This window comes from Salvelinus alpinus, chromosome 5 (genome assembly GCF_045679555.1).
Source record: "Salvelinus alpinus chromosome 5, SLU_Salpinus.1, whole genome shotgun sequence".
Classification (NCBI taxonomy): Eukaryota; Metazoa; Chordata; class Actinopteri; order Salmoniformes; family Salmonidae; genus Salvelinus; species Salvelinus alpinus.
In genome coordinates this window covers 41,877,613-41,889,792 of record NC_092090.1, presented here as the reverse complement: position 1 = coordinate 41,889,792, position 12,180 = coordinate 41,877,613, and the positions used below count along the sequence as shown (strand labels likewise).

The following is a 12,180-nucleotide window of genomic DNA, read 5'->3' as shown; positions in this document are numbered from 1 at the left end:
ACAGCCCACACTGTGTACCTCTATAAATGGGAGATAAGAAAACATGACATTCTTTTTTTTGCGTGCAAGAAAACATTGATAAACATGGCACATTTTAGCAGTGGGGATACAGGCTACTGTGATTCAGCAAACATCACCAGGTAGGGGAATATACAAATAGTGAGAAATTCGGTGCTGTGTGGCAGCATCAATCCAGAAGTTACACTCGGTTTGCTAGGTCATCCCCTATGAGTGAGTGTGATACATTTTAAGATCAATGAAGATATGAAGTGATGAAACTATCACAGCAACTGTAAATATAGGTACTGCTTCCCAAAGGTACCTGTTCCTCATAGGTCAATGATCAATAAACATCATACATCTACAATGTGAGTAGTTCCCAAAATATGTATCTGTAATTGACATTGGTTGTGCTATTTAAATGATCATGCACATGAGGTAGTGCCATTTCTCACAAATGTGGTGGAGCAGGTGAACTCCTTGATGTTTGTTCTGAGTTCCAGGGTAACCAGATGAGCTCGGGATATGGGGCTCAAGTTAAACATCAGTCCACATGGACAGTGATGTAGAGTAATGTCAAAAGACTTTAAATTTTTTTTTTTTTTACATTTGATCATTGGACCCTCTACTATTGATAACAAAACAAAAATATGCATATCGTAACTGTCCATTGTACGATAGAACGGTAGAGAGTGAGGAAAAATACAAACCGATTTTCAGACTTATCTTGTGAATCTCTATGAACACTATCATACATGTCCTTTTCAGTTGCATAACCAAACTGATGATATACCATTATAGCTACGCCCCAAGAATAACGCATTTCACTGTACTGCAAGTCATAGCTTTTCACACAATTGTTGGCTTACTCGTATTCCTCCCATCCCTCTTGCTTACTATCAGCCAAAGGCACATGTCTGAACAACACAATACAGCGAAGAGATGCTGTATAACGGCATGTGTGTGTCTGAAACAGAAGCCCATTACCAACACAATTGGCGGCTAACAAAGAAAGCCATCCCTCTTTGAGCACTATTCCAAAACCCTACATGTTCAGTCCTGATTTCCATTAAGCATTCATGACTGATCTGGATTTTATATTACAACGTTCTGAATTTTTCATGCACACACCCACCCCCCACCCCGTCATCCAAAAGAAAAGCGAGAAAGAACTGAAAAAATCTGCAAATATTGTATATCCATGGGTTTCACACGTTTCACTGCATTGCCACCACTACCTGCCGGTAGATCCTTTCTATATGTTGGACTTTAAATCTTTATTTGTAAGGCTTTGCTGTTGATTCATGGACACCGTGGAGATACAGCCAAACACATTTTCAGAGGATATGAGTTTGTACGTGCACTGGGTTGTTCAGAAAGTCTACTAGGTTGCCCTTTTTTTAAGGTGTTTTATTCTTTCAGCTATTTCTTTCTTTTTGCAGAAAAGGATCATTACACGGAAATAATTCATTTGCGCTAAAGGTCAGAGGCACAGTGTGTTGGCTGAGGCAGTGTCACTGAGAAACGCCTGGGCCGTTGATTCTCCATGGATACGTTCTTTTACAATTTGTCCCGCTCAACTCACCATAATAGCTACAAAACAGTGTCTAAGGCTAGCACCTTTTTTCCCCTTTCACTCTGCTATGACAATCATCATCTTCGCTAGTGGAGATTGGTAAAGAAATGGGTCTTCAAAAACAAAATGTCAGCGCCATTGTTGATTTCAGCTTTGTTGTTATTTTGGTCCACGAGGGTGAGGTGCGAGGGGGAAGGGGGTGGATTCTGTCATCTTAGAAAATTCCAGAAATAGGCTTTCCTCCCACCCCTTCCCATTGTCTTCTTCCGGCAGCCCACATGTGCTCCTAGCTAACCATGAAGCCAAATGCACAATAACAACATCCATTCTTAACAAGATTACTTTGTAGTCCCAGTTTTGCTCCTGGGCTGTGTATGGGGGTAGAGGCACAGGGATAAGCTGTGCTGCCTGCAGCTACTCATGCTGAGGATGCCATCCATAGGAGAGAGATGGAGAGCTGAGCCAAACATCTACTGGCTCAAAGGGTATCTTAGCTGCCCACGATCACTGCAAGAGGCCAATTAGTAGGGTTTAGATCATTATAATCATAGATTTGAATAATCAGATTTGAATAATTTGTAACCTCAATTATGGCAAATTGATCCTGTCTGCCCAATGTTTAGTGCATGTCTTGAATGAATATGGGCCTACATTACATTCACCCATAGAGGGTGACATAAAGGTCACATCCCAACATGTCTCCATAATGAGCTCTCTATAGTGGTACACATACGGTGCATGTATAATATCCCCAGAATAATTGGGGTTAGTTAACTGGCATATCTAGAAGACAATGAATGATGGAATGTCAATAAAAGACTGAGACTGAAAGCATTAAGCCTGTTAGGATTAAACAAATGGCTTTTTGGGTTGGGGAAAAGCGAGCAACCCAAAAAAGAGATGATTTAGCCAAAGCAATGCACAAGCAAAGCATTAGAGGTGAACTGCTTAATTCCAATTATTAGTTTGAGCAGAGTTCACGGCACTTTGCCAGTCGACTCCGTTCAGCCGCTCAATGCGCCAATACCACATCTACAGATCGAGCCGAGGCCAGGATGCAGGAAGCAGAGCCGGCAGTCGCTAGAGGAGAGGTTAATACCACATATCAGCTCGCTAACACTGACATGGGAGCGCTAATCACTGCAAGCCTTTCCAAGGTTATATCACAAAATACCCATTTATTATGAATCTGCACTAAACCCTGAAAATACCCATAAGTAGCTGTATGAATCTGATCATACACTCACTAACCCAGCACCTTGGTGTGAACAATGGCTACCTTGTCATATAGTCAGGGTTTCTGTGGCAACAGACTTGGACACTGTATGCATGTACTGTAATATTTGATGCATGTATAGGGAACAATTGTCTCACTCTATATAATATATGACCTTAAGAGTATATATCACTGTGTCTGAGGGATTTTGGCATCTCCTGCTTCCTACATCTTGCCTGACGATATATGCATGCTGTTCATTGTGCAATCTCACAGTCAGCCAAAAGGTAACAATGAGAGAGGAAATAGAGTATGTGTGTGTATGTGCACGTACTGTATGTGATTTACACAGGCACCATCTCAGTGTTATTGCCATGAAACAAGAGAGAGAGAGAGAGAGAGAGAGAGAGAGAATGACCAAGAGAGACCAAGAGAGACCAAGAGAAGGAGCATGAAGAGAAATAGAACGCCGGCATTTATTTAAATCCTGCATTGTATGCATTTTTAATGATACAACACCTGGTCAAAAGCAATTGCAATGGGACTTTTGCAATTGCACTCATATCATGACCGTGGTGTTTTAGATTATACTTCCTACTCATTTTTGGTTTTGTCCCTGTGCCCCTCCACACCACACACATACACCTTGTTAATGGGGAGCAAAACGACAACACAGAGCAATAGACAACCTGTCAGCCTCTTCCAAGGAAGCAATAATGTGATCCCACAGCTCAATCAGACTCAATGCTGGGGCCTGGTGTTTTATTACAGTCACTGTAGAAATGGAATGGGGGACTGGGCTCATGTTCCAATGATATAAAGGCCTCCATGATATATACTAGCAGTAACAGAGTAAGATAACCCACAGCAGAGAGACATACAAGGAGAAAATATTTGTTATAAACGTTATAGTTAGACTGATTCTGTAGCCAATACCTATCAATTCGGTCTCCACATTAGCGTTCATTAATGAGGAGTAATACTCGTGTTAACTCCCACTCCGAAGCCTTCAATCAAGGGCGAAGCTCGATATCCACTAGAATCTAACCTGACTCCGTCCTAACCTAAGCAAATGCAGGGAAACGTGTGAGATCTTCTCAGATCACAGTTTACTTTGGCAGGGCTAAATTTGATCTACTAAAAAACCCTCGTCAGGAAGCTCCGAGGAGGAAGTTGTCTGTAGCAGCACCAACGCCCAGAGAGAGCTTGCCGCCACGCATTATTGAAGTCGAATACGACGAAACCCCCACTCCATCGCCGCTGAGGACAAGCTTTCCAGGACTCAAGAGTCCCTCTCACTTTACAAGCCCTATCATACAGAAGTAGAGAGCCAACTGACAGGTGAATAGGAGTATAACTTCAGTCAGCTCCTTGGTACTCTTATGGAATAAACAAACATCTTGGACTTGACTGGATACCTGATGAGTGTCTTTTCACCTGTGAGGAGCAGTGCACTAAGAGTTATTGCCACTTAGTGAAATATTCTATGACAATATTTCGAAATTATAGTGATGGTGAGAAGCTGTGGATAAAACAGTTAGCATCAAAATATGGGTGATATTAATCAAATCAGTTGCTAAACAAAGAAAAGGTAGTAGGGATGTGAGATACGGGATCTATATCCAAGCCCACACTTTTGCAGGCCTTGCATGCTATCCATCTTATGGTTTCAGATATCTTGTTTTGCACAGCAAAAGGAAACATCTTCTTCTGAAAAAAAATATATAAAATGTTAATTTTCTGCATTAATAATCAAACCCAATCTCTTTATTACTGTCAGTCCTCACAATCTTGTAGTTCAGTATGAATTGTTGAATATTAATGGCTTATTATCAATTCTCTTTGTGCAAAACACATACAATTGTATCAGAGATAAAAGCATCGGACAATAAGAAACAGGATCAGTCAGGATTTGTTTCATTTGGATACATCTGCACCACAATGGAGTCCATTCTTATCCATTCTTAAAAACATTCAAATACATGAGATCAAAAGAAAAGGAAAATGAAAGTTGCATCAGTGCTATGTGAGATACAGCACACTGTAACACAGACTTTAATCAATTTGACACTCTACAAACAGAATCTAATTTAGCTCTCCTTTCAGTGTAATGTTTGGTTTGGTGGATTAAAATGAATGTGCAAGTTGTAACATTAAACATTAAATGATTAAACTCATAGAGAGTTAAACTCACAGAGCGTTAAATCTAAGGATGAAAAGTAGAAAAAGTCATCATGAAAACGTACTATCCTGGCTTAGACTAGGATTTGTGAGAAGTTCAGACAGTAGTCTGAGAAAGATTTAGTAAAATTACAAAAAAAACGAAAAACTAAAACGTCATGCCAGAATATACACTTTATGGCGTTAATACGACGTTCTACAAATCAAATCTCCCACCTGTACTCACATTGCTCTTAATGAGTCGTTATTTTGGAGACATTGCTCAGTCAGGGTTAATCTTAAAATCCCCCGCACCCCACTTCTACATTGGAGCAACAAGCTTTTACAGCTGTCTCGTCAGCTTCAGTTGTACAGGTACTGCATTCCCTTCAAATGGGAGTGACACAGGGTAACGCAGATCCAGCTCAGTGAATCACAATGTCAGAATGGCGGTGCTGTAAAGAACAGCAAGGATGACGCTGTCACGCATTGTGACCATCTCACACTCCCACACCGCTCACTTTTACATTTATGCTAATGGTCTCCTTCCAATGCCAGCAGGAACTCAAGGGGATCTTGGTCGCTGAAAAGACAGGAGATCTATGTATAATTAAACATCAGAGTGCCGCACAATAAAATGTAAAGGATGGAATGAGTCTAATCTTGGCCTGGGGTTCCTCAATAATCAACCCACAACCACAGGCTGCACTGAAAAACTGAGATCTGAATCACACCTCCCACTTCCATTTGATTCATTTTTTAATTAAGCATGAGAAAGAGAGAGCCAGAGTAAGAGTGAGAGAGAGGGAAAGAGAGAGATATCATACAGGTGTAGGATCTTAATTTGACCAGTTTCTCACAGCAGGAAAATAATCCTGCAGCAACAGGTTTTAATGTGTGGATTAAAATTAATGGACATTTTTGTTGAGGTTGATACATTTTTCGTGAGGAAATCAAAAAATGTTATAAGCCTTTTAAACCTTGAATACACTACTGGTTAGCATTTCTTGCTATGCAGGACATTTCCTGCAACAACAGGGTGATCAAATTAAGATCCTACACCTGTATCTTACTGCAACATTGAATTTATCTTTGCTCTGCCAGCCATGCTCATGAGTACTTAACCTTGTGAATAATAATGCAACTCATCAACACTGTCTCTCAAACGCGAGACAAATCCATCCTCAACCAAACTAACTCCTACAATCCTTGCAATGTCCTTCAGCCTACACATGCTAATTATTTTGAGTGAGAACGGCTAAATATGCTTAAAACAATCCCCGACTAAGAAAAGAGGATTCATGCACACCTAAAACTAAACAGATTTGAGTGCTATCCTTATTTGCCGTGAACCCTTCTGGCAATTCTCTCCAGCAGTGTGACCAACTCTATATGCATGCCAAAAGCTGCATCAATCTAATTCAAAGATACACCTTGGAGATCATTACAGGGTTACGAAGAGCCATTAGAGGATCCGACAGAGGCTGTTTAATTGAAACTCGTGAAATATGAATGTTGCACTTATCTATGTGTTTGTGTTTGTATGGTATTTGGAAAACACAGGTGTAAACACCGCATTTGAGCATGTGATTTATTGATATACCCATGTGACAATAATCCCCCAAAGAAATCAAGTTAGAGTGCTAAATTAGGTGACATCCTGCCAAACTTTAGGCTTTCAGACAGTACTGTAGGGCTTCATTTTCCACCTCATGAATATTTAGAGATTTCTACCTAACCATGAAGCCCTTGCTTTATAGTACCATTGTGCTATTAATTATGATCAGCATGAATTCCTTCTTTATCGCTGTTATGTTTGGCAATGATTGAACATGAAACTATGTGTTTTTCATATTGCAATGGTGGGATAGGGATTGAGATATAGGTGCAGCAATCATTCAAACAATATAATAGCTGCCTTGTCATTTCAGCATGCCCCCAACTACTAGTAGTAAATGTCATGACAGCATTAAGGTACAAAATATACAGCAAGAAATCACCTCATCAATAAATCGATAAACAGCTGCAGTACGGTATGTGTAAGTCATGCTACTGTGGGGTCAAATATTATCCTTGATGGCATATTCTGTTGCATGTGCCAGAGTGGTTGGGTAATGGTCAGAGGTGGTAGCTGCCAGGTTGAGACTCCCCAGGTGCGTTCTTGCAATGAGCTGTGAACAAGCTGCTTTGGCCTGCCTCGTCAACAACCCTCACTGGGCCCTGGGCCCTGAGCCTTGGCCCTGCCACGTCTACACAGGCCAGGTACCAGGTGTCCCTCATCCTTTGGATTATAGGGTTCTTTCAAATGCTCAACAATGAAATGTTGCAAAAATTCCCCCTTTTTATCCTTGTGTTCCTATGACAAATATTTCAAAGGAAAACCACAACCAATACCCTGGCCAACAAAAGAACGATAAACAGAAAATAGAAAAGAAAAAGATAGAATAAAACAATGAGAAGATATTTCTACTGTACTGTAGGTCAATCCACTGCAATGTAATGCATCATTAGTTATTCATTTTCACTCTGTTATTCCATATTTCAGGGACACTACACAAAAATCCTCAGCGCAGAATTTGGTAGCTGTGGATTTATTTGTTCTCTCCAAAACCCTGCATGAGATCAGGCCAATGTCTGTCTCTCTCTCTCCAGCTCTAAAACTAGCCCACAAAAATGTTGAAAAAAAATTGTGGAGCATTTAAATGGCTGAATTAATGTTTCTACACGATAAGCAAGCTTAATATACAGCTGACAATTACAGTACTCACCCTGCCAACTAGAATTGGATCTGGTCCAGAGAACTCCTCCAACACAAACATTTGATTCCAAACCCATCCTCTCTTGGCTCGACTAAGTATTCTTTGTCCTTCGACGAGGCCACGTAGGATTGCAGTGGAACCAGTTTGTAAACTTTTGGACTGGCTGATGATGGGGGTCATGGATGTATAAGGAACACACGTAATCCACACAAGCAACAAGGAAGTCCACACGTCTGTCAGCATCTCCTCGGACCGTTTGGGCATTGTTATGACACTTGTTTTCCCAAGATCAACAGCTCTCCCTTAGATGATGAACAAATGTTACTTCTTCCTGCTTTGAGCGTCAGAGCTTGAATTCATTGTGCGATAAAGGTCACTCACATGGCTTCATTTGCCTCCATTGCAAATGGTGAGGGGATGTCCTACTCAATACACCATCCATTTGGTGTTCCAGCAGTGCGAACGATCTAAAAGGGAGAAAACAGAGGTGATCTCTTTTAATCGTATAAATTACAAGGCAACTCCAGTATTCAAAGGAAGGAACCTGAGAGAGCAAATCAAGGTCCTCACTTTAGATCATTGGTACCTGACTTTTAAAGCAATATTTAATATTTAACTCATACAAACAATCACTAGAGTTAGTTTATGATAATCAATGGATGATAACAATGAAATCAACCATTTACTAATCAAAGAAAATGACAGCAGCAGGAAGAGCTGAAGAGTCAGTCCTCTTCATTACAAATGGTATAAAGCAGCAGCAAGCATTGCCCTGTGTGATCCTGTGCTCATATCAGACTGCTACAATGTAGGGTAAATTATTGTGTCTCTGGTCTTATACATCTGGTCTAGTCTGATACATGAGATTGCCTATCTTTAATCTGATGTTCTGGAGATTATCCTTGAAAGATTTTGAGCAATTACATGTTGGTTATGATAATTGTTTTCATATTACTGTGGATAAAAGGCATTTACTAATATGCTTTTCATCAAATACCTTAGCCATATGAATCAAATGTCCCACATATAACTGTAATTGAGGCTTGAAAAGATCAGAGCAGGTCTTCTATTTCAGTAAGTACTTATATCCCTGATGAGATCATGCCTGGAGTAATATGATATAATCTTCCTTATCAACTCATCTACTACTTCTATACAAACAGTGATTGAATGAAAATCAACTATTATTTTGGCTGTAAGGAGAGAAATCAGTGTTAACATTGTGGTACATAAACTGTTTTACAAATATACCATTCATGGTACTTAAATCTAATATACAAGAAATGTCTACAGAACTTGATTATAATTTACTAGAAAAAGTAAAAGAGTGGCATGTTGCAATGTGCATACAGATGCCAATTTGAGTCCTGCAATAATAGAATTCATAGGATTTTAAATAGCCTATACAGACCAATGAGGGAATCTTCCACATTATGTCAATTGAGATGAAACAATATGAAATGGGAAACGACCAATCATTCTCCTCATTAATAAAATAATTGTAAAATCCCACGGGCAAATGCACACACTCGAAAACGGTCTCTCTATCTATCAAAGTTGTTCAAGACAAAAGACAGCAGTGACAGCATTGGAGTTCATAAGGATTTCTTGATAAAGGCTTGTGTACGACATAGCTATTAGATATTACTCAAATAAACTGTGATAAACCAGTCAGGCATAAAAGCAAGGCTGAGGCAAACACCGACTTTTCACAGACAGTAGACAGACATAATCCCTCTATGAACTGGATGGATTTCAAATACCTACTGTTAGTGCCAATTAAAACATGACAACATACTCCGTGCCAAATAATAATTGAAAATAGTCAACGTGATTATTACAGTTGAATGTGTATATATATATATATATATATATATATATATATATATATATATATATATATATATATAAAAACACATATATATATATATATATATATATATATATATATACACACATATATATACATATATATATATATATAGCCATAGCATGTTTCAATGTGGACGACATGGCAAGTTTACATTGAAACATGCTATGGCTATGTTAATTATTCACCCCAGAAGCCTAACAATGCATCTGTATGACTGCTGCCTAATCACGTTCACTTGCTGTTATTGGAATAAAGGAATAAAGGAATAGAAACATCATAAACATCCAAACATTGAAATTATCCTTATTAATGATGACTGAAACCCTCATTGAATTACATGAAGACCGGTGCCGTATTAGCTCGTTGCCGGCCGGTTTCAGCACCACTCAGAGTGGATAGCGCCACATGAGGTAACGTGGGGCTACAACTACCGTTCTAGCCTACACGTAGCCTGCATCGTCGAGAAACAAAATAGACTACAACACGTAGGCAATAAGTAATTCAGAATAAATGTCCAGTGACAACATAACGCCTGGTCAACAATGTATGATTTTCTCATTCATTTGAAATGGTTGGCAACCACACAAAAAACGAAGACAAGTTGCTAAGTTAAACTACTTACATACTATCGCTTCACTGCAAATGGACAGCACGTCGTCTCAACTGCACTGCCTGGAAGTTAAGCATTCAACAAATGTAGTTTCCTTTTCTATCCATCGAAGAGAGAGAAAAATACACGGAGCTGAAAATAGACTACGACATTGGAAAGCTGCACTTCCTAAATAGTTTTCACATAGATAGTTAGCCGGTCATTTGTCAATCTTTCTTTCGACTCATTGTAGTGTCCTCATCCACAAGCTAATCTCTGGGTGGTTTTGATATGCAGAACGATATGCAAACATGCAATAGAAGATCAAACAAAAGCCCCGTTCTCTCCCAAACATTTTCATGCACCTGTTAATATATTTTCCTTCTTACTTACTACAGTATCTCGCATCCTTGTGCTTGCACCATTTTACCCTTTCAAAAAATGGATTAAAAGCATTGCAATTGCGTTTCTCTTTTCATTCGAGGAGAGACGTTTACAAATGAAAAAATATAACAAAAAGTGTGAAGACACGGTGGAAATCCTTACAGTTTAGTAACCCCGCAGTGGCACTACTTATTGTAGCTCCGACAGGCTTGCTTGCTGACTAGAAAAGTGAGGAGATGGAGGAGAAATGTTCGGTGTGAAGAGCCTCCCCTTTTGCCGCGCTCATTGGACTGATGAAGAGACAGGTCAACAGCCTCGGAAATTAATGCACGCGGTCAGACACTACACAACGTTTATGGTCGGGTCGGTGGTATTGTAGAGTATTGTTTCAAAGATACACTACATGACCAAAAGTATGTGGACACCTGCTCGTCGAAAATCTCATTCCCAAAATCATAGACATTAATTAGTTGGACCCCTTTGCTGCTATAACAGCCTCCACTCTTCTGGGAAGGCTTTCCACTAGATGTTGAAACATTGCTTTCTGGACTTGCTTCAAGAGCATTAGTGAGGTGGGGCACTGATGTTGGGCGATTAGGCCTGTTTGGAAGCACCGAATCATCTAGAATGTCATTGTATGCTGTAGCGTTCTATTCACTGGAATTAAGGGGCCTGGCTCAAACTATGAAAAACAGCCCCAGACCATTAGTCCTCCTCCACCAACCTTTACAGTTGGCACTATACAGTGGGGCAGGTAGCGTTCTCCTGGCATCCGCCAAACCCAGATTCGTACGTCGGACTGCCAGATGGTAAAGCGTGATTCATCACTCCAGAGAACGCGTTTCCACTGCTCCAGAGTCCAATGAATGTCGGCGAGCTTTACACCACTCCAGCTGATGCTTGGCATTGTGCATGGTGATCTAAGGCTTGTGTGCGGTTGCTCGGCCATGGAAACCCATTTCACGAAGCTCCCTACAAACAGTTATTGTCCTGACGTTGCTTCCTGAGGCAGTTTGGAACTTGGTAGTGAGTGTTGCAACCGAGGACAGACAATTTTTACGAGCTACGCACTTCAGCACTCGGCTTCCCATACTGTGAGCTTGTGTGGCCTACCACATTTCCACCTCACAATAACAGCACTTACAGTTGCCCGGGGCAGCTCTAGCAGGGCAGAAATTTGACTAACTGACTTATTGGAATGGTGGCATCCTATGATGGTGCCAAGTTGAAAGTCACTGAGCACTTCAGTAAGGCCATTCTACTGCCAATTTGTCTATGGAGATTGCATGGTTGTGTGCTCGTTTTTATACACCTGTCAGCAACGGGTATGGTGGAAATAGGAAAATCCACAAATTTGAAGGGGTGTCCACATACTTGTGTGTATATAGTGTATCTGTATCATACACTGTCTTCAGTCGAACAAAGCAATGGAAACAAATGGACTTCAATTAGTTGCTTCAATCCAGTTATATGAGCTCACAAAGCATTTGTTGTTGGCTTTTCCTCCTCCCATCCATTCCAATAGTGAAATTAAATATATCAATTAACCCGCTATTCATTTAGGCAGGCCTGCACGGTCATCTGATACCCAAACAGGTAAGTCGCGAGAAGCTGTGAGAAATG

At 40.2% G+C, this 12,180-nt stretch overlaps 1 protein-coding gene across 4 annotated transcripts in view; it reads right to left on the bottom strand.

The window, feature by feature from the left end:
* The window catches only part of LOC139576197 (cadherin-8-like), a 74,343-nt gene extending 63,512 nt beyond the window's left edge, over nucleotides 1-10,831 (bottom strand). The window contains exons 1-2 of one of the 4 annotated variants that reach the window (XM_071401965.1): nucleotides 10,567-10,831; nucleotides 7,721-8,178 (exon numbers count right to left, since the gene is read on the bottom strand). In XM_071401965.1, the coding sequence (XP_071258066.1) occupies nucleotides 7,721-7,975 (255 nt within the window). In that variant the 5' untranslated portion in view covers nucleotides 7,976-8,178; nucleotides 10,567-10,831. Of the gene's footprint in view, nucleotides 1-7,720; nucleotides 8,179-10,206; nucleotides 10,450-10,566 lie in introns of those variants that run through there. The other 3 variants (XM_071401964.1, XM_071401961.1, XM_071401962.1) reach the window with 3 other exon arrangements.
* Nucleotides 10,832-12,180: the final 1,349 nt, after the last annotated feature.